Source organism: Gorilla gorilla, chromosome 15, assembly GCF_029281585.2.
Source record: "Gorilla gorilla gorilla isolate KB3781 chromosome 15, NHGRI_mGorGor1-v2.1_pri, whole genome shotgun sequence".
Classification (NCBI taxonomy): domain Eukaryota; kingdom Metazoa; phylum Chordata; class Mammalia; order Primates; family Hominidae; genus Gorilla; species Gorilla gorilla.
Window position 1 is genome coordinate 34,989,525 of NC_073239.2, and position 23,424 is coordinate 35,012,948.

At 41.3% G+C, this 23,424-nt stretch overlaps 1 protein-coding gene, 1 pseudogene and 1 gene segment (V, D, J or C); 2 read left to right on the top strand and 1 right to left on the bottom strand.

Annotated features, from left to right (window-relative positions):
- The first annotated feature begins 5,386 nt into the window (after positions 1–5,386).
- On the top strand, positions 5,387–5,999 carry LOC101143686 (ADP-ribosylation factor-like protein 6-interacting protein 1; annotated as a pseudogene).
- A 6,066-nt stretch (positions 6,000–12,065) lies between these two features.
- LOC101145896 (T cell receptor alpha variable 1-2-like) lies at positions 12,066–12,755 on the bottom strand. The segment is given in 2 exon segments: positions 12,066–12,373; positions 12,662–12,755. Coding segments are annotated over 2 exon segments (402 nt in total).
- Positions 12,756–20,853: 8,098 nt separating this feature from the next.
- Positions 20,854–21,829, top strand: LOC101145522 (olfactory receptor 10G2-like). The gene is given in 2 exon segments (XM_019009363.4): positions 20,854–21,582; positions 21,584–21,829. Coding segments are annotated over 2 exon segments (945 nt in total). The 5' UTR covers positions 20,854–20,883.
- Positions 21,830–23,424: the final 1,595 nt, after the last annotated feature.

Consider the following 23,424-nt stretch of genomic DNA (forward strand, 5'->3'; position numbering starts at 1 on the left):
GGGGATATAACTTGATACTAATATTAAGCTTAAAGTTTTGTATTAAGAAAATTTTGTAAACTTTTTTTAGGGACAGAGTCTTGCTCTGTCACCCAGGCTGTAATACAATGGTGCAATCATAGTTCCCTGTAGCTTCAAACTCCTGAACTCAAGCAATCCTCCTGCTTCAGCATTCCCAGTGGCTGGGACTACAAGCACATGCCACCACACCTGGCTAGTTTCTTGGTGTTTTGAATTTTTTTAGAGACAAGGTCTCACTGTGTTTCCCAGGCTGGTCTCGAGTTCTTGGTGTCAAGCTATCCTCCCACCTCAGCCTCCTGAGTAGCCAGGATTATAGGCTGGAGCCATGGAGCCCGGTAAGAAAATACAAAAATTTTTAAGGGGTCTGTGTCAAATCAAAGCCAATTTGTCTTAGTCTATTCTTGTGCATCAGAACTAATAAATATTGTCAAATGAAAGCATATTTCCTGAGTCAATATATATATATAAATTTGGATTCTGCTTCTTTTTGCTCCTTTAGCCAACTCATATATTACTCTGCGTATACTTGAGCAAGTCTCTTTATTTTCATCATGGAATGCAGGTAATAATTTTATCCCTTTAATTACTATAATAGTTAATTTTCTGTGTCGTCTTGGCTAGGCCATGGTACCCAGTTATTTGGTCAAACTATGATCTAGCTGTTGCTTTGAAGGTATTTTTTAGATGTGATTAATATTTATATCAGTAGACTTCAAGTAAAGCAAATTGCCCTCCATAATGTGGCGAGGCTTCATCTAATCAGTAGAAGGCCTTAAGAAAAATGACTGAGGTCCTAAGAAGAAGAAAGAATTCTATTTCCAGACTGCCTCTAGATTCAAGACTGCAGCAGTAACTCCTGCTGGAATTTCCAGCCTGCAGGCCTGCTGTGAATACTTTAAACTTTCCAAACCCACGATCCACAGTCTCATAATAAATCAAGCTCTCTCTCTGACTCTCTCTCTCTCTCTCTCTCTCTCTCTCATTTTATATATATAAAGTATATACACACAGCTGACTCTTGAACAACACGGATTTGAACTGAGTCCACTTGTACGCAGATTTTTTTTCAACCAAACGCAGATTGAAAATGCAGCACTCACAGGATGCAAAACCCATGTATGTGGAGGGTCAACTTAGTATATACCAGTTCTACAGGGATGACTGCAGATTTTGCTATTGGTAGGGGCATCCTGGAAACCAATCCTCCCATGTATACCAAAGGACTAATTTATGTATGTGTGTGTGCATGCGTGTGTGTGTGTGTGCATGTGTGTGTGTGCATGCGTGTGTGTGTGCATGTGCGTGTGTGCATGCGTGTGTGTGTGTGTGCATGCATGTGTGTAAAACCTTAGGTTCTGCTTCTCTGGAGAACTCTGACTAATATAATTACCTTCTTTGCAATGATCATCAAGATGGGACTGTGGTGAAGTTTAGGAAGACCACTGTACATTTATCACTCTCAGGAGATAAGCTTTTCTTAAAGAGCCTATTATCTCCTCTCTCCTCACCTCAGCACCCACCTTAAATAAGTAACAATAATCATGATCACATTATAAAGGTGAGGCAGGAAGAGGATAGCAAAACTCAGCATCATAAAATCAAATCAATCAACCCAAGAGCTCTATTAAGTTTAGGCTGTCTTCTAAAGTCCAAAGCAATATTCTTCAATGTATAATCAGTAACATTTGTTTATACATAAAAACTATCTATCTTATTTGTTTAAAATAAATGTTCTCAATATATATCACACACTTACCATCTACTCTGTATATCCTCTAATGATTCCATTCTCCTCTGATACCCTATTATAGAAGCCTAGGATATAAAATCATGAAACTCAAAATTCTGCACAGGGTAAATTTTAGGCTTGAAAGCTTTGGAATTTTTACCTATCTGACACAGGATTTTGAAGTGATCATCACATGACATAATTGAACTTGCCATCAGTGAATACTCGGAGGTATTATTAAAAGTTTTCCATTCCAATGCCTTTCCTGTGATTAGTCTCATTCATTTAGCCATTTAATAAGTGGACAACAAATCCAGAAGCCTTCAAATATGGAAGAGTTCCAAACCTTTGGCAATTAGCATGACATCGGTTTGTATAGCCACTGTAATAACCACTGCATACACACCAGGGATTCAAAGTCCATGAACAAGTGAAACCTCACCCATGAACACTAAGTAAATTGGTACCAGTCAGTGGGGACCCAGGATGCCTGATATACAGCCTAGAACTAACTTAGCTTCCAGAAGTATCTTGCTAAACACTTCCTAATTTGCCTCTTCTACTGCTTGGGCAGATGTTCAAAGCAATATCTGTAAATCTATATTCTCCACACTTTACAGGTTGTCTGGGTAAGGTAATCTTTATAAGTAAGGCAAAAATATCAAAGTGTTTTATAATCAGTTTTTAAATCGCTTTTTAAATATTTTGACTATGTAAAGCAAAAATATATTGTGAAATTTATAACATGTAGAAGTAAAATATATTAAAGTAATAACAAAAAGACTGGGAGGAGAAAAACAGAAGTTTGAAAGTTTCTTATATCATAAAGGAAATGATATAATATCATTTGAAGTTATACTGTATTAAAGATGTATAATCTAAATTCTAGAGCAACAGCTAACATAAAGTAGTATAACTAATAAGATTATAGTGAAGATGGAATAAAATTAAAGTACTAAAATAAAACCCAAAAACAAACAAACAAAAAAACTCAATCTAGACGAAAAAGGAAAGAAAATGAACAGAGAACAAATGGGGAAAATAGAAAACAAATCACAAAATGGTAGATTTAAACCAATCATATCAATAACTACATTAGAATTTTTAAAAAAGGAAAAATAATATACCACCCTAATATTTATCAAAAAAAAATTCTGGACAGGATGTTACAGAAACCTTCAACCTGGAGCCACCAATATGCATAGATAACAAAAGCTCCAAGGAAAGCCCATTCCTTCTAGCCAAAGGACAAGGAAAAAGGCGGTGGCCTAACAGCAGGAAATCTTTCTGGCAGTACCCTTCCTGCTCCAGCTAAACACCAACAAATAAACCACACCCCCAGGTCTCAGTCAGTGAGCAGGGAAGTTGATCTTCCACCCCACCTTCCTTACCAATAGAAGCCACTGTGCACCCTGGTTTCTCCCTTGGTAGTGTCAGCAGGCCAAACAGGGAGCCGATCTTCCATTCCTCAGATGGCAGAAGCAGGTGGTGCTCCAGTCTCCCAGGAAGATACTGTCAGTGAGGTCCAACAATGAGCTGAGCCTCCATCTCTACCTGGCAACAATGAGGTAGAATGAGGTGCTGTGAGGTGAGACAGTAAACACTCAGCTTCCCCCACCCCAATGTCAACAATGCCCAGTGAGGAGCTGAACCTCCACAACCATCCAGTGGCCATGTAACTGAACAAAGCAATGGAAAGCAGGGCTAATCGGAGTTCCTGTTCCCACCCCCTTGTCAACAAGGCCCACTGGTGAGCTAAGCCTCCACTCCTGCCACACCAACCAGGCAGGAGGTAAATCTAGTCGGCCTTCTCCTTTCCCCCCTTCCAGCTGGCCCAGCAGAAAGCTGATCATCTCCATTCAGAGGCAATAAGGCAATGTGACTTAACGGTCCCCTTTTTGCTGGGGTGGTGCCAGTGGCACCCAGTAGGAAACTGAACATATATATCCACCAAACTTTACTCTACATATCAACAGGAGAACTACCTGCTAAAAAGAAGATTAAATAGGATCCAGAGTTTCCTAATAAAAAACCCATAATGTCCAGGCTACAATCAAAAATTACTTTTCACTCCAAGAATTAGGAAATCAGAACATAAATGAGAAAAGATAATCCACTGATATCAACACCAAGACGAATCAGATGCTCAAATTATTGGAAAAGGACTTTAAAACAGCTCTCACAAAAATGCTTCAATGAGTGAGGCCAGGTGTGGTGGCTCATGCCTATAATCCCATCACTTTGGGAGGCTGAGGTAGGAGGATTGCTTGAGCCCAGGAGTTTGAAACCAGCCTGGGCAATATAGTGAGATCTCACCTCTACAAAAAATTGAAAATCAGCTGGGCGTGGTGGTGAGTGCCTGTAGTTCCAACTATTTGGGAGGCTGAGGAAGGAGGGTTTCTTAAGCCCAGGAATTTGAGACAGCAGTTGAGTCCAGAGAACTGAAAAATACAATAACTGAAATTAAAAAGCTCTCTGGATAGATTTAATATAAAGCGGAGATGCCAGAGAACAGAATCTGTAAATTTGAAACAGATCGATAGAATTTACTCAGTTTGAAAAACAGGGAGAAAATAGACTGAAAGAAAAATGAGCAGAGTTTCAGAGACCTATGGGATAATAACAAGAGATCTAAGTTCATATCATTGGAGTTTAAGAGGAAAGAAGTGGGACTGAAAAAGTATTCAAAGAAATAATGCCTGAAAACTCCCCAAATTTGGCAAAACTATAGTGGCAGAGGTAACTGACTACAATCATGAGGATATAGAGTTGCTACTATGTAACGGGGATAGAGATAAGTACGAATGGAACTCAGAGATTTATTGGAACATGTCTTGGTGTTTCCATGCTTGGTGATAGCAGTGAAGAGGTAATTGCATCAACCAAGGTCTAAAAAGGGTACAGTAACCAGGGGCTTGGGCCCTTCAGGGATGAAGGTCTGAGTCACCAAAGAGCAAGAAACTGAGACCAGCAGGACTGCTGAATGAGGGAGCCTAGAATGAGTGATAGAAGAGGGAGACAATAGATAACAGTGATGGTCTTGGGACCAACTGCAGCAGCGACTCTACTTATCTGACTAAATCCCCTGTTTTAGGTCTTTTTTTTTTTTTTTAAGAAACTGTAATCAGCCACCACCTTGAGGAATCAATGACAGTACAAAGCAAATATAATGTTGGGTAAGAGTGTATCAAAGCAGTGGAAGGGTTGACTGACACTATCAATACCCTCCTCTGCATAACCTGTTTACATTTTCCATGTGTTAGCACACGGCCCAACTTTCAACTGTCAGCACCTCTGTGCCTGAGGGGATCTTTCTGGCAACTGGAGCTTTCTTTGCCCATGTACATAGTAAACCCTGAATACTAGAAAATTAATATCCCTGGTAATTAATAAAATTAATATCCTTCAACCAATGGCTGACAGGAGTTGGTAAATGGAAGCCAGTCAACAGGATGACCTCAATGATCTCCATCATCTCCGGTATTCACACCACTGTGCAATCGCCTTCTACGCTGTATAAGGGTGGGTCTGTGTGACCAACAGAATACAGCAGAAGTGGCCAGAATCACCCTGTGGATCTCAGGAGGAAGGTTGAGTTGGAGGGTGGTTTGTGCTTGCTGAGACAGCACCTCAGGGATGATGGCAGAGGGAGGTAACCACGGCAGCAATTTGCTGGCTGCAGAGACTGCAAGTTTAGAACAACAGCTGCAAGAATGGGGAAAAGTGATGTTGATGGTGGATAAAGTCTTATTATGGGAAAGAGCTTGGTTTTCACCTGCCATCATGGACTTGGTTTCTTTGGTGCTTCAATTATCTACTATCTAGATCCATCTGTTCTGTCTGCTGTTTCCTCTTTTGTTGTGTTTTGGTGCTTGGCTGACTACCTTGTTCCCATTCTAGCACCTAACATTTTTGGCTCCAATAAATGCACCAGCGATCAACAGCAAAAATTCCATGAAATTTGCAGCAATCTACTAAAAACTCAATGCAGAGCTATGGACTGGTGGAAACAAATCTTCACACTGAAGGAAGAAAAGCCTGAAATGTGTTTCATGGCCACGATCATTTATCTCGCTGCAGTTGTTTGGATGGGACAGCAAGTCCACAACCTGCTTCTCAGCTACCTGATAGTGACTTTCTTACTGTTGCTTCCTCAACTGAACCAACACGGAATCATTTCAAACCACGCTGGAAAGGCCAAAGGGAGATAAACAAGCTTCTCGAACAAAAAGAAAATAAAAATGAATAATTCATCCGCTTTATTCAATGTGATTAATGGCATATACATTGTCCCTAGGAACAGTTTCTGCTATACTATCCAGATACTAAAATGTTAAAGAAGTAGCTCTTTGTTCTCCCTCACTCTGCCCTTAATTATTCAATAGTCTAAATCCAATGGGATAAAAGAAAAAAAAAGAAAGAAATTCACACTTACCAAGTAAGTGTCTTCAAGTCAAATATAGTTAAAAGCATTTTTATTGGTGGTCTTACATGGATAACTCATTAGAGATTATGACTTGTTTTGATTTTTCTCACCCAGGGTTAATGGAATTCTTACATTAAACAACTTCCTTTAAAATAATACAGTGGTGAACTTTACCCTTTAGTACAGTTAAAATGACTTTGGATAATTGTTTAAGTTGATCCTTGCTTTAGTTTGATACCAGGTAGTGGTCTGTGGCTACAGGAATCTTGTTCTACTGTCTGCCTCCACTGCCTGCTTAAAAAACTCTCTAGCTTCATGAATACAGAGACCAAGTTTACCTCTTCTGATGAAGAGACAAATTAAGATTCATTCCTCGGCCGGGCGCAGTGGTTCATGCCTGTAATCCCAGCACTTTGGGAGGCCGAGGCGGGCGGATCACAGATTAGGAGATCGAGACCATCCTGGCTAACACTGTGAAACCCCGTCTCTACTAAAAATACAAAAAAAAAATAGCTGGACGTGGTGGCGGGCACCTGTAGTCCCAGCTACTCGGGAGGCTGAGGCAGGAGAATGGCGTGAACCCGGGAGGCCTGGGCGACAGAGCGAGACTCAGTCTCAAAAAAAAAAAAAAAAAAAAAAAAAAAGATTCATTCCTTCATTCCTCATTCTGTTTTTTTACCGTGGAAAAAGGATCCTGATGGAACAAAATTAAATTAATTCTATACCCTAGTATATGTAGGTTTCACCTTTATGCAAAACTTGGCGTTTTGTAGGGAACATTGATCCTTTCTCCCAAACGAGGAAGATCTAACAGCGTTAGAGCTCTTATGACCTTGCACTTAGACTTCAAGTTAGTACAACCTTAAAGGCTTTTTCACAGCAGACTTCCAAAAGATTGTACTTAGGATTTTTGGCATACTTTTAATTTAGGATTTTCATCTGACTTTAGTATGACAGAGAGTAGGTTAAGACTCATGTGTATGACCTTTACCCTAAGACCAGCTAGTAAAGGACTAGTCTTTTATGTTAGCTAAAATTCATTTCAATAGAAAATAATCTTATCTAATTAATTTCTGAGACCAGAATAAGCCTTGAAAGGTAAGCCTCAATGTTCTCATTTATGGTAATACTGCTTGTTTCAGTCCCAATAGGTTTGGCATAGGAGAGAGTGATCACACTGGTGTCTGACTATTTTTTTAGATAGTTCTCTGAAAAATGCAAGGCTGTTGGTGAGAGCAGACGTGAGGTGATGATAGTTGGCCTCTGGTCTCCATAGATTTTGTAACTCCTTGGTGAGTTTGTGTGTGTGTGTGTGTGTGTGTGTGTGTGTGTTTCTAATAATCATTATAATCATGATAATAATCATTCTCTACCTCTCAGTAGCTAGAAATTTACAGTAGTTGAAATCTGTAGGAATGAACCTCTGAGGGCCAAATATATGATATATTTGGAACAATTCTTAAATGGATTAACAAGCTGTAATATAGTTTTGTGAATTTATTCCACTGATGCTGTACCTTTACGTTTAATGCTCACCATTAAATGAGTGTTGTTTTCTCCCCTTTAATATTGCTGTAAACAGTGGTGCCCATTGTGGGATATGTTTTATTTTTTAAATGTTTTATATGAGAACTATCTTAAATGTACATGTGTTTCTTCATTGTAAATAAGCCTGTCTTCTTATGGGGATTTTTTTTGTGTGTATACATTCTACTGATTAATTACTTTTGCAGTTTGAATCCTATATTATTTCTTCTACTTTGTTATGTGTAAGAGGAGAAAAATGTTAGAAGCTGGGGGAAAAAAAATAGCAGAAGTGATGGTATAACACTCCTGAGACTGGACCATAAAAGATCGATCTCTCTCTCTCTCTCTCTGTCTCTCTCTCCCTCAACACACTATAAAGACAGCCATGTGATAAGAATCTAGGGACTTTTGCCAACAACAGCTATGTGAGCAAGCCATCTTGGAAGTGCACCCTCCAATCCTAGCCAAGAGACTAGAGGGAGAGAGAGAGAAGAAAATCTACCCATACTAAGACTTTGAGTAAGGGAAATGCAGTAAAGAGGGAAGATTGTAATTCCTTTCCCTGTTTTTCTATGCCCAAAAGTTTTTACACAGCTGTGATTATTCCGCATATTCAATTATGCACACTGGTTTTCTTGATTCATTGTTATATCATAAGCAGTTCACCATTTTTATGCAGTCTTAATGAACATCCTTTATTTGCTATGCGGTAGGTAAAATTTCAGTGAATAGACCCAAGATTCCCTGCCCTAATCCCCAGAATCTTGAATGTGATGCAATAGTACTCTGGTGATTGTGTTGGGTTCTATGGCACAGTTGACTTTTTGTTTTGTTTTGTTTTGTTTTGTTTTGTTTTTTGAGACAGAATCACCTCTGTCCCCCAGACTGGAGTGCAGTGGTGCAATCTCGGCTCACTGCAACCTCAGCCTCCCGGGTTCAAGCAATTCTCCTGCCTCAGCCTCCCTAGTAGCTGGGATTACAGGTGCCCACCACCACGCTCAGCTAATTTTTTTGTATTTTTAGCAGAGATGGGGTTTCACCATGTTGGCCAGGCTGGTTTTGATCCTGACCTCAAGTGATCCACCCAACTCGGCATCCCAAAGAGTTAGGATTACAGGCGTGAGGCACCGCGCTGAACAAACAGTTGACTTTTTTTTTTTTTTTTTTTTGAGATGGAGTCTCATTCTGTTGCCCAGGCTGGACTGCAATGGCGAGATCTCGGCTCACTGAAACCTCCGCCTTTCCGGGTTCAAGCAATTCTCCTGCCTCCACCTCCCAAGTAGTTGAGATTACAGGCGCCCACCACCATGCCCAGCTAATTTTTGTATTTTTAGTAGAAAGACAGGGTTTCACGTTGGTCAGGCTGGTCTCAAACTCCTGACCTCAGGTGATCCACCCGCCTCAGCCTCCCAAAGTGCTGGGATTACAGGTGTAAGCCACCACACCCGGCCCACAGTTGACTTTTCAAAAGGGAGATATCTATGTACCGGTTGACATGAGACCTTAAAAACACATGAACTTTGGAAGATTAAGCCAGAAAGATTCCAAGCATGAGATGAACTTCACATGCTATTGCTGATTTGAAGATGGTGGGGCTCACATGAGAAAGAGTGCAGGTTGCCTTAAGGAGCTCAGAAATGCCCCCAGCCCACAAACATTAAGAATATGGGAACTTTAGTCCCACATCTACATGGACTAGAATTCTGACAATAATAAGAACTGGCCGGGCACGGTGGCTCACACTAGTAATCCCAGCACTTTGGGAGGCCGAGGCGAGTGGATCACTTGAGGTCAGGAGTTCGAGACCAGCCTGGCCAACAAGATGAAACTTTGTCTCTACTAAAAATAGGAAAATTAGCCAGGCATGGTGGCCGGCGCCTGTGATGCCAGCTACTTGGGAGGCTGACGCAGAAGAATCGCTTGAACCCAGGAGGCGGAGGTTACAGTGAGCTGAAATCATACCATGCACTCCAGCCTCAGCAACAGAGCAGCACTCCAGCCTCAGCAACAGAGCAAGACTTCATCTCCGAAAAAAAAAAAAAAGCACCTGTAATCACAACTCAGGAGGCTGAGTCTAGAGGACTGCTTGAGCTCAAGAGTTCAAAACCAGCCTAGACAACAGAGCAGGACCCTGTCTCTACAAAAATATATATGTATTAATTAGCCAGGTATGGTAGTACGTGCCTATAGCCCTAGCTACTTGGGAGGCTGAGGTGAGAGAATTTCCTGAGCCCAGGAATTTGATCCTGCAGTGACCTATGATCATGCCACTGCCCTCTACCCCAGGCAACAGAGAAACACCTTGTCTCTAAATTTTAAAAAATATATTAAAAATAGGCCGGGCACGGTGGCTCACACCTGTAATCCCAGCACTTTGGGAGGCCAAGGCAAGCAGATCACAAGGTCAGGGAAATCAACACCCTCCTGGCTAACATGGTGAAACGCTGTCTCTACTAAAAATACAAAAAATTAGCCAAGCATAGTGGCGGGTGCCTGTATTCCCAGCTACTCAGGAGGCTGAGGCAGAAGAATGGCATGAACCAGGGAGGCAGAGCTTGCAGTGAACCGAGATCATGCCACTGCACTCCAGCCTGTGTGACAGAGCGAGACACCGTCTAAAAAATGTGTGTATATATATAATAGAAAAAAATTTAAAGAATTAACTTGGAAGAGGACTCTGAACTCTGGGTGAGCACTTGAGTACTCACCCAGCCAATGCCTCGACTTTACTATGGTTATGCCCTAAGCATAGAACTCAGCTGAACTTGCTTGGACTTATGACCTACAGAACTACAAGCTAATATATGGGTATTGTGGTAATTTGTTATGCAGCAATAGAAACTAATACAACTTTAAAATATTCCATTGATCATAGCATTCACCATATCATTTGCATAATATTGTTTTCCCTAATTGATAACTGTATGAACAATTCACACTCACCAAGTCCAAAGCCCTTAAATATCATTTCTATGGCTTCTTTGGTTGTCTTGTAAACTGGAAAAAAACAAAGCCTCATTTCTAGCCTGCATTTATTTAAATGAGAGCTCAAAAAAATGAATTATTAGACAAAAGGAACATGAACATTTCGGTGGCCTGGATTCATGTTGTCAAGATTACTTCCAGTGTGACTATGTCTGTTCAAATGCCACCTCAAATGTTCATTTTATAAATTAGAATGAAAAAGCATTCCTATCTCACCCAAAGAGAATTTTGCTTAATCTTTGACTCCAAAAAAATATATATATGTAACATATGACTGGGCATATAACTATGTTAACTTGGAGCAGCCCTCACTTTTGATGTCCCAATAACCTGCAGTCTGAGCTTCTGCACTCTGATCGGCTTTATCTCATGTGGAGGTAGCCACACACCAATCATGTACTCTCTAAACCTAGCTGACAGCAAGTTGTAGCATTTAACAGACTTCATTAAAAGATTTGAAGAGAACATAAGGGAATTATAAAGCAGGAAAGGAAAATCTTAACCTTTACTGTAAATTTTTATTGTGCTTAATGCCTACTGACTGCATCTTGTCATAGGAATCTCCTACTGGCTCTCCTGCCTCACCCAGATTTGCCACCAAATTGTTTATGTTCACTCTTTTTCCCATCTTCTATAGACTCCGCTGATTATGTTCATGCTCCCCAAGTCTGAAGCCCCTAAACTTCACTTCTAGTCTGAGTTATAAACCTCCAAAATATGTTAAGATTACATTTATTTATCGAGGATGCACATAATGAAGATAGCCTTTCGTAATTAATCAGACTACTTAACATCTCACTCTGAAGCATTTGCATTTGGATTTCCAAAGTTCGGAGTCCCCCCAAAGAAAATGAGTATCACCACAGTGATCCTTCCAAAGCAACAATCCACCTGAACGACAAACTCCATCATTAGATGGAGCTTTAGATCCAGAAGATACAAATAGTGGTCAGGATTTCACCTTCCACAAACCAAGGGTAGAGAAATACTGAGTTCCAGTCCCAGAGGTCCTACCACATAATACTTAGTGAAAATTCAAGACTAGAATTGAAATAACTAAACTTAAATAAAGCTTACTGTGTGCCACTACTTCTCTGAGTAACACTAGATATAGCTATAGATAGAGATATAGATGATACAGAGAGTCATAACTCACAACAGCCTTGTGAAGTAGATACTCATTATTCTCACTTTCTGGATAAGGAAATAAACCAAAAGAAAAAAAATAGTGACTGACTTAAGACCACCCAACTAGAGAGTAGCAAACTCAAATCCAGGCAGTCTGGTTCCAAAGTCCCCAGTCTTAACTCACAGCAGGCATACACTCAGGAAATACAACTTTTCGCTGCTGTGGTTGCCTTTTGAATTTTGGTGCAGCTAAAGAGGCCTCATAGTCACCGTGTCTCTCACAGCACAGAGGTAAGAGGCAGCGTCTTTCATCTGGAGCTCCTTCAAAAGGAGGTAACTGTACACTTTAGAGCGACTAAGGAATGAAGAAAAACGACCTTTCTCCTCCAAACCATCCAGAACATTGTAAGACAGAAATGTGGGTGCTTTGCCAGCATGTTGCTGGTACCAGAACAGCCCGTTGAACCCAAATGTCTGGTACGTGCAGTTGATCTGGACAATGGCACCTTCCGTAGCTGTCATCTCAGTGGGCTGGTCAGTGTTTTGTCCTGTAGTGCCTAAGACAAGATACATGACTGTTACTAGGGCAGCGCTCCTGGAAACCCATTATTATTAAAAACGATGTCTCCATGTGGTCACAAAAGAACTGCCATTAAGGAGAGATTCTTAGAAATAAATGGCAGCAAAGTAGTTATTATTTGATATCCAATAACAATTAGCACCGCATAAAGAAAATATCTATTAAGAAACACTTTTGTTACAAGTGTCAGAAATGGCAATCATTTAGCTGAAAGAAAATCGTTTTGAAAACTCCCAGCAGCATTTGCTATTAGATTAAGACTTACCTCCCATCTTCATGGAAACATAAAGAAGGAAAGCTCCCCACATCTGCTGCAGGACACCACGAGCCTGGCACTGCATTCCCAGTTCCTGAGCCATTGGAGTCTGCAGAAGGTAGACACTTCATGTGGGTGAGGGAAGGAAGCTCAGTCTGGATGCAAAACCCAGTAGAATTACAAGGGGAGGAGCCCCTTTCTTGAAGGGATGACTTTCAACTTCCTTCTACAGGAGCAGCTACGGGTTCTGTTACTACAGAAGTGTCTTCACATGAACATTTCCTACTGAGAAATCCACGGGTTTTAATCCAAGTGATTCTGGTAAAGTTGAAAAAGCATAATGTATAAAGAACAGAGACGGCAAATGGGAATAAGATAAGACAAAGTAGGCCGGGCGCGGTGGCTCACGCCTTTAATCCCAGCGCTTTGGGGGCCGAGGCGGGCGGATCACGAGGTCAGGAGATCGAGACCATCCTGGCTAACACGGTGAAACCCAGTCTCTACCAAAAAATACAAAAAAATTAGCTGGGCGCGGTGGCGGGCGCCTGTAGTCCCAGCTACTCGAGAGGCTGAGGCAGGAGAATGGCGGGAACCCGGGAGGCGGAGTTTGCAGTGAGCAGAGATCGCGCCACTGCACTCCAGCCTGGGCGACAGAGTGAGACTCCGTCTCAAAAAAAAAAAAAAAAAAAGACAAAGTATTCAATTTCCCCATAAGTGTTTCTCTTCTCAAGACAGGAAAAAATGGAAACAAGGTTGCAATTAGAGGTGGGGTGTGTGTGTGTGTGTGTGTGTGTGTGTGTGTGTGTGTGTGTTGGTGGTAGTGGTGGTGGTCTTTGTGACAATAAGGAAGAAACAGAGAGTTTTCAACCATCTAAATTTGTCTCCCAACAGATGATCAGATATTAATTTAAAGTTCAAAAGAAACATAATTTGTATGTCTGTATGTGTATGTACATGTATGAATATACAGGAAGAAATGAGAAAAAAGCTATTAACATTAGTTACTGCCGGGCACAGTGGCTTACGCCTGTAATCCCAACATTTTGGGAAGCTGAGGCAGGTGGATCACCTAAGGTCAGGCGTTTGAGACCAGCCTGACCAACATGGTGAAACCCCATCTCTATTAAGAATACAAAATTAGCCGGGCATGGTGGCGCATGCCTGTAATCCCAGCTCCTCGGGAGTCTGAGGCAGGAGAATCACTTGAACCCGGGAGGTGGAGATTGCAGTGAGCTGAGATCACACCATTGCACTCCAGCCTGGGTGACAAGAGCAAAACTCCCTCAAAAAAAAAAAAAAAATTAGTTACTTCAGATGAGTGAAATTAAAAGAAATGGTGAAAATGTTAACTTTTTCTTATATATCTCTGTTTCCTTTGACTTGAAATTTGTTACATAATAAACTGAGAATGTGGAAGAAAGAAAAAGAAAGAATAAAAAAGGAAGGAGGAAGACTAGGTGTAAAACAGGAAGGAAAAGACGGAGGGAGGAAGAAACCTATATTTCAAACTATTTCCCATGTGTTACAAAAGGAAGTTAACTCTTTTTGATACATAGTTTTCCCAAACTAATGAATGCCTCACATATAATATCTTTACCAAAGTAATTTATATCCCTCATGAACTCTCTGGATTTATTTCTATTTACTCCATGTAGCAACTGTACTTTGTTTCAATAAAGATGATACTGTCATCTTGTGGCAACAGGTAGCAGTGCAACTTCACACACACACACACACACACACACACACACACACACACACATACACAAGCTTAACATTTTCTTACTTCAGAATTAAAAGAAACTTAGAAATCATCCAGTCTTTGTCGAGCTCCATCATCTTACAGGGGAAGTTCTTGAAACTCTTGAAGCTTTTATCACACTCCAGGCTTCATATCTTCATTTGTAGTCAATTTCCCACTGTTATTTAGATTAACATGATTTTTTTTTTTTTTTTTTTTTTTTTTTTTTTTTTTTTTGAGAGAGGGTCTCTCTTAGTCGCCCATGCTGGAGTGCAGTGGCGGGATCATGGCTCACTGCAGGCTCAACCTTCTGGGCTCAAGCGCTCCTTCTGCCTCTGCCTCTCATATAGCTAGGACTACAGGCACCCAGCTAATTTTTTGTATTTTATTGTTGAGATGAGGTCTCGCTATATTGTACAGGCTGCTCTTGAACTACAGGCTGCAAGCGATCCTCCTGCCTCAGCCTCCCAAACTGTTGGGATTACAGGCATGAGCCACTGTGCCCTGCCCAACATTAAATATGAAAAAATGAATAAATAGATTTCCGAAGCTACTTGCCCTGGTATATGCAGGTCACTCGAGGATCAATTTGATGTCAGATCTACTCCAGGTAATTTTAAACATTAGATTTATATTTGAAACCACAGCTTTTTTTTTCTGCCCACAGCATTTAACATGTGTGGCAGTTTCAACTATTAATTTATTCAGAAGTACATATTGAGAAATTATTACATGCCAGGCACTATGCTAGTAGTGCTGGGGATTCAAAGCTAAGCAAAACCCACATTCTAGTGAAGGGAGACAAGCAGTAAACAAACAAGTAAATACAGTATGTCAAATGGTGGCAAGTGCTGAGAGAAAAATAAAATAGGGAAGGGAAAGGAGAGAGTCAACAGAAACCTCTCTGATTAGGTGATGCCTGAACAGAAACCTGAAGATGATGGTGGAATCCTGATGAGTATTTGGGGAGGGAAGGGGATCAGTTGAGACTTCATAACACCTCTAAGAAATTAGAGATCATTCAAATAACATGAAAACAAGGTTATTCCCCGCAGTTCCTTATCCAGGGATCCTACTGGAAACATTTCCAGCTCTCTCTCTCAAAACAAAATAATGAGGATTTGGTGAGGAAAGATCTCATTGGGGACATATTTCAGAGTAGGGTTTCCCTCGAGGTTAGAATTTTTCTTTAAATCTTTTGGCAGTGTCTTTTTTTCTTTTAATCCAAAAAAGCAACAGCTGATGGAAACTGATATAAAATATGACTGAATATATACAGAAGTCACACTTGTCCAAGAACCCCAAAGACAGGCGTTCTCACAAATTCTGAACACTTATTTGCTGGGCCAAACTCCTAAAAAAAATTATAAAGGCTTTCCGAAACAGATGTGGGAGCCCTTTATAGTAAGCTAGACTGAATCTCTGAAGACCATCTCTCCATCCGCTGGACCGTTGCACTCAAGGACAGCCAGCCTCCTCCACAATTGTGCAGCTCTATACATGTGAGTCTAAAAGAATGGAAAAAGCAGCCCTGACACCAGCTATGTTCAAAATAAGGCTGCAGACTAATTTTGGAACTTTAAGACTTTCTGTTATTTTGTCCGAGTGTTAATTTAATCCATCTCTTTTCTCCATCCGTTTCCTCAACTCTTTCCCAAACTGCTAGAATTAAGTTCCTTCTTTTCAAACTTGGGGAAACTCTTTTTGTGTTGAGAAAACGACTCAAAAAAAAAAACCTTACAACATTATTTTCTTTTCATATTCTCTTTTTATTAGGGCAGTGATAAAGGGCAGAGTTGGGCAGTGATAAAGTCATAGGGGTCTTAAAGAATATTCTTCAGTGATTGTGCAAACACAAAGAAAGGCTGGATTCATAACCTTTCCCTTCTCCAATGAAGAGGGCACTAAGTACTTTTTCTAAAGCAAGCTCGTTTTTTTTAACCTCCGGTAATAGAAAGAATGTACTCTTGTGAATTCGATAAAATATGCCTAGGCCACCTCATATTCTATCCATTTCCTCTACTCTGCCCTAGCTCTACCAGGATGTCTAACTCTGAATAAAGGATGACAGAAGGTGAAACTTCTTTTTGGAAGCAGATTGGGCTGAGTCTTGTCACAAGGGTAAACAGGAGTCCTTTGATCCTACTGTGTCCAACGCAATGCTGGACCAGCCTTCACTCCTCGTCTTCAAGATTTCATAACCGTTGCATAGTAGTCCAGATCCCAAAGGTCACTGTAGAAATCTAGTTTCAAATTGCTGGATAGAGGCTTGCCCTCCTCGGCACCTCTCCAAATACACTGCAAGAAATGTGTTCACATCAAACTAGCTTGATTTGGGGCAGAGTAGGGGCATAGAAAGCAGCTTATCCTGTCATCCCATAATGCCATAGAGGTCCCTTGAAGGTGTTCTTGACCCTCCCTGTCCTTACCTTCTCAGTGCTACTCTTTCACCCCATTCCCAAAGTCTCTTCCTAGAGTTTCCAGGATAATTGCTTTGTAAAACTATGCTGTTTATTCTCTGATGTCACTGGGCTCTTATTTTCAGATGCCTTTTATATTGAACTTTAACTTTTTGTTATTTTCATGTGTTTTGATTATTTAAATTCTGACCTATCCAATGGGAGAATATCCAATACAGTCTAAAACTTGGGAAATTTTATAATATTTTGGTTATCTAATTAGCTAGGGTAGATATACTAAAATTGTATTTAACTTTCCTTATCTTAAATAAGTTTCAAAAGCTAAAAAAGAGGAACAGACCTAAAATAAAATGACACAAATCTGGAAGATAAGGGAGGGGGAAAAGAGGATACACAAATACGGCCTCTACATTTGTCTTTTTTTTTTTTTTTTTTTTTTTTTTTAGACAAGGTCTCAACCTGTCACCCAGGAAGGAGTACAGTGGCACCATCATGGCTCACTGCAGCCTTGACCTTCCAGGCTCCAGTGATCCTCCTGTCTCAGCCTCCTGAGGAACTAGGACTACAGGTGCACACCATTATACCTGGCTAATTTTTAAAATTTTTTTTACAGACAGGGTCCCACTATGTTGCCTAGGCTGGTCTCAAACTTCTGGGCTCAAGCGATTCTCCAGCCTCATCCTCCCAAAGTGCTGGGATTACAGGCATGAGCCACCATGCCCGGCCTTTCTTTTGTCTCCTCTAAGGTGGTCCCAGACTGTTCACCTCTCTTGCCAAGGAAGCCAATCCTTCTGTAAACACACTCTTTGTTTCTCCAAAAATCTACCTTCTGGAAGTCTAAGCTATCTTCCTCTGCAGCCTCTGAATACCAAACACCAAGCTAAAACCACTGTTCTTTACCAAGTCTGCCTGGAAAGGTATCCTGTCCTCAAACTGACCAGCTACAACCCATCTCAGTTTCCTGCCTCCTCCCAGGCAGGGAACCCAGAACCTAGAGGAGTAAAAAGAGCTTTCTTTCAACAGGGAGCCTGGGAGAAATGAAACCAGACTTAGGCACAACAAAAGGGGGAAAATCAGACTGGCAAAGCAGATAAATTAGGGACAAACTTTTCACTACACGAAAGTATGCATCATGGAAGTCCTTCAAATAATTGCCCCAGTGGTACAGTTCTATCTGATTTTAAATATAAAAATGGATTTTCATAAAACATTTCATGAATATATTATTTGCCTAAGTAGAAGCCTACTAGTTTATATTCCTGTATTGGCAAAGAAAATTACTTTAGCTCAGCTGGGCGCGGTGGCTCACGTCTATAATCCCAGCACTTTGGGAGGCCAAGGTGGGTGGATCATGAGGTCAGGAGTTCAAGACCAGCCTGGCCAATATGGTGAAACTCCCTCTCTACCAAAAATACAAAAATTAGCTGGGCGTGGTGGCACGCACCTGTAGTCGCAGCTACTCGGGAGGCTGAGGCAGGAGAATCCCTTGAATCTGGGAGGCAGAGGTTGCAGTGAGCCGAGATCAGGCCATTGTACTCCAGCCTGGGCAACAGAGCAAGACTCCATCACAAAAAAAAAAAAAAAGAAAAGAAAGAAAAGAAAATTACTTTTAGTTCATAATTAGTGTATATATATATGTGTATATATATATATATGTGTGTATATATATATGTATATATTTTTTTAAGAGATGGAGTCTCGCTCTGTGACCCAGGCTGGAGTGCAGTGGCACAATCTCGGTTCACCGCAACCTCTGCCTCCCGGGTTCACGCCATTCTCCTGCCTCAGCATCCCGAGTAGCTGGGACTACAGGCGCCCACCACCACACCCAGCTAATTTTTGTATTTTTAGTAGAGACGGGGTTTCACCGTGTTAGCCAGGATGGTGTCAATCTCCTGACCTCGTGATCCACCCACCTCGGCCTCCCAAAGTGCTGGGATTACAGGCATGAGCCACCGCGCCTGGCCATAATTAGTATTTTATGCACCATTTTAATCTCAACTCTTTCTATCTTTGCTCTATATTCTTTTTTTTTTCTTTTTGAGACAGAGTCTCTCTCTGTCACCAGGCTGGAGTGCAGTGGTGCGATCTCCACTCACTGCAACCTCCGCCTCCTGGGTTCAAGAGATTCTCCTGCCTCAGCCTCCCGAGTAGCTGGGACTACAGGCGCCCGACACCACACCCAGCTAATTTTTTTGTATTTTTAGTACAGACGGGGTTTCACCATGTTGGTCAGGGTGGTCTCCATCTCTTGACCTCATGATCTGCCTGCCTCGGCCTCCCAAAGTGCTGGGATTACAGGTGTGAGCCACCACGCCCAGCCTCTTTTCTCTATATTCTAACCACAAAAATAAGATTTAGTTTTCCCATCCATTTTCAAATAAATCAAAGTGTCCTCCTGAAACTCAGGCAATAAAAATCTGATATTTCTTCGTTCTTGGTGGGCAAAGGACAAGTTTAACATTTTCCACAGACTTCGAAGAGCCAGATATATTCAGTATTATTATTATTACTACTAATAACTCTTGAATGTTAACATATGAATTAAGTTATTTCACAGAATACTTAAGATAAAATCTCCTTGGAGAATTTCCGATAGAGATTAGTTAAACTTATTAATATTCACATGTTATTTATAATAATCTATTGTCATTTTAATTGCTTTCTGAAAGTAGTCATTTGCATTACAAAGATATTTTGTAGTTAAATGAAAGATAAATGCATCTCAAACCATATATAGAGCGAAAAGTCTTTATCAAGCAATGTATTTAACAAAAAGACTGAAACAAACACATTCCATCCCTCTATCTATTTTATCATCTTGTTCAGATACTTGAAAATCTGTAAATGTCTTTAGAGAGAGTTGCTGTTTGATAGACTGCAATACATAGATATTACACACAAGCACACTAAAGATCAAGTCCTGCATTAATCAATGATTTTATAACAAACAATAAAAATTCCTCTGTGACCTCATACCAAAAAAAAAAAAAAACCCAATCCCAAACCAATGAACCATATAAATCAACAAATAAATCTAAATGATATCCTGGAGCAAAAACAGGCATAAATGTTTCTTGGAGTTTTTTATAATGAAATTATACCCATATTACATGGTGAATGAGGTGGTCCCTTGACCTAAAAGTCCCAGCCATGTGAGCACAACGGTCAGACCAAAAAGATCAAGAGAAACAATGTATTCAGTCAGGGAGATTTGGCAACATCCATTCTATCTGCCTCAGTCATTCAGAAAATAATTATGGTATTTATCACTTTTAGCATGCTAGACGGGATGATTACTAAGAGGGAAAAACAGAAATTAGACAATGCAACATAATGTACGTGCTCAGAAAAGTATAAGCATTGTACTGAGGGATTGGGAAAGCCTTCTTGAAGGTGAAGACACTCGAACTGAATCCTGAAGGAAAAGTGGGCACTGCCTATGTGAAGGGAGCAGAAAAGATAGTGTGTGCGTAAGTCCCAAGTTAGAGCACGCTACTGTGAGAAGGTTGAAGAGTGTCATGCCTCCCAACAATAAGAAGGAATTACAAGTGGTACAATAGCGATATAAATAAGGGCCAGATGAGGAATATTTTTGCATGCTATGTTAAGGAGATGAGATTTTAGCTGAGGACAAAGGGGACAATGATAGTAGGTGAAGAAAAAGTAGATGTGGTCATTATAGGGTGTTTGTTCCACACTGCTCTGCATCAACTTTAGCCCCTCCTTGGCGAACTCACTTTTTGGTTGGAATTTTCGGTACTTCTCTATCACTCTCATGTGTCCCTCTTCCTTCATCTGGCAAATCCTGGCTCTCAGTGTCTCTCAATGGACAAGAGTTTCCTCCCATCTAGGAAACTAACCAGCCTCTGGAGGACTTCTCCTTTTAAGTAAACCTAAATAACTAATGGTGACACCACCTCCTCTTTTAAAAAACAATTTGACTCTATCTTGTCTATCTCATAATTCCTAGGCATCAATCATCCGACAAAAGCATTCACTTACAACATCATTGTGCTGTGTTTCTCTTGTCAAACGTCACCATTCATCTTAGCAGACTACAAAAAGACATGGGAAAGACCAAAAACACATCGCTGGACGCCGTGGTGGCAGATTTCATTCTTCTGGGCTTGTCTCACCCCCCAAATCTAAGAAGCCTCCTCTTCCTGGTCTTCTTCGTCATTTACATCCTCACTCAGCTGGGGAACCTGCTCATTCTGCTCACTGTGTGGGCTGACCCGAAGCTCCGTGCTCACCCCATGTACATTCTTCTGGGAGTGCTCTCATTCCTGGACATGTGGCTCTCCTCAGTCATCGTTCTTCGGCTTATTTTGGATTTTACTCCTTCCATCAAGGCTATCCCGTTTGGTGGCTGTGTGGCTCAACTGTATTTCTTTCACTTCCTGGGCAGCACCCAGTGCTTCCTCTACACCTTGATGGCCTATGACAGGTACCTGGCAATATGTCAGCCCCTGCACTACCCAGTGCTCATGAATGGGAGGTTATGCACAGTCCTTGTGGCTGGAGCTTGGGTCGCCGGCTCCATGCATGGGTCTATCCAGGCCACCCTGACCTTCCGCCTGCCCTACTGTGGGCCCAATCAGGTAGATTACTTTATCTGTGACATCCTCGCAGTATTGAGACTGGCCTGTGCTGACACAACTGTCAATGAGCTTGTGACCTTTGTGGACATCGGGGTAGTGGCCGCCAGTTGCTTCATGTTAATTCTGCTCTCCTATGCCAACATAGTCCATGCCATCCTGAAGATAACGCACCGCTGATGGGAGGCGCCGGGCCTTCTCCACCTGTGGCTCCCACCTAATCGTGGTCAGAGTCTACTATGTCCCCTGTATTTGCATCTACCTTCGGGCTGGCTCCAAAGGCCCCCTGGATGGGGCAGTGGCTGTGTTTTACACTGTTGTCACTCCATTACTGAACCCCCTCATCTACACACTGAGGAACCAGGAAGTGAAGTCTACCCTGAAGAGGATAACAGCAGGTCGGGGGACTGAATGAAAATAAGTAACTACATCTGCATCATCATCACTGCCACTCTCTTCAGCTACTGCTGCATGTGACAAATGCCCAATAAACTGCTAAGGATTTAAAGTGAATTTATTTTCATTTTCTTTGGCAGAAAATTCTGAACTATTTCGACCCAAAATCTTTTCCCCTAATTAAACTGGTTCAGGTTGTTTTACATAATCTTTTAGAAATAAATGGATACATTACTTCTATCACCTCTATCTTGTGAGATGAGAAAATGCCTTACCAAAGGTTGAATAGGATGAGAATGTGTCAATGTCTTAGAAAGTATATCATGCCAGAAAATTTGAAAAGAGTAAAAAGGGGGCTCCTTAACCCCTTGTTTCATTGTCTTCGCTCCTAATCCTAGACCCCTCTAAATTCCATTTCTTTGCTTGTGCATGGCGTGAATATTTCCAAGCACTTGAACTTGAAAATTCTGGATTATTTGTATTTTCTTCCTGTCCCTCACCCTCGTGATGTGCTAACACATCAGATTCTGTCTCCTCAAAACTATGAAACCAGCTCAAACTGATTCAGTGTAGACTGTCTCTCTTAATTCCTGACTAGTTCTTCCTCATCTAGACCACAATCAAAATTACCCTCTGAAACACAGAATCTGTAGGACTCTTCAGTGAATGCAGAATGAATAAGGCCAGGCTCCTTAATCTGGAATTCAAAGTCCAATGCAATCTTGGCTTCACATACATGTTCTCTTAAGCCATTTCCTCCGCTTCCCTCTCCCACCCTCACTGATTTATTGCCGTTCCGTGAGCATGCTCTATACTTGCCTGTACTCTTTTGCTCAAGCTCTCTTCTCTGCCTGGAATATAAGTCCTCCCTCTCCATATTGACCAAGTGACAATTTATGCTTCCTTCAGATCCATATTAAATACTTCCTCATCTGTTTTTCCCAGGCAGGACTTAACTCCTCTTCCCTGGTATTGCCATGGCTTCTTTACTATAGACCTTGCCACAGTCTGTCACGTATTACAGTCAAGAATTTATCTCTTACCGGGCGAAGTGGCTCACGCCTGTAATCCCAGCACTTTGAGAGGCCGAGGTGGGCAGACCACGAAGTCAGGAGTTCAAGACCAGCCTGGCCAACATAGTGAAACCCCATCTCTACTAAAAATGTAAAAAGTTAGCCAGGCATAGTGGCAGGCACCTGTAATCCCAACTACTTGGGAGGCTGAGGCAGGATAATTGCTTGAACCCAGGAGGTAGAGGTTGCAGTGAGCGGAGATTGCACTACTGCACTCCAGCCTAGGGGACAGTACCAGACTTCATCTAAAAAAAAAAAAAAAAAAAAAGTCTAAAAAAAAAGGAATTTATCTCTCTTTCCACTTCAAATGGATTGTGAGCCCTCAAAGGACATAAAGCATTCATTTGTGTTTGTCTGCCTCTATTGCCTAATAACTACGAGCAGACACAGAAATCAATATTTGCTGCTGAATTTTTTTTTTTTTTTTTTTTTTTTTTTTTTTTTTTTTTTGAGATGGAGTGTCGCCCTGTCGCCCAGGCTGGAGTGCCGTGGCGCGATCTCGGCTCACTGCAAGCTCCGCCTCCCGGGTTCACGCCATTCT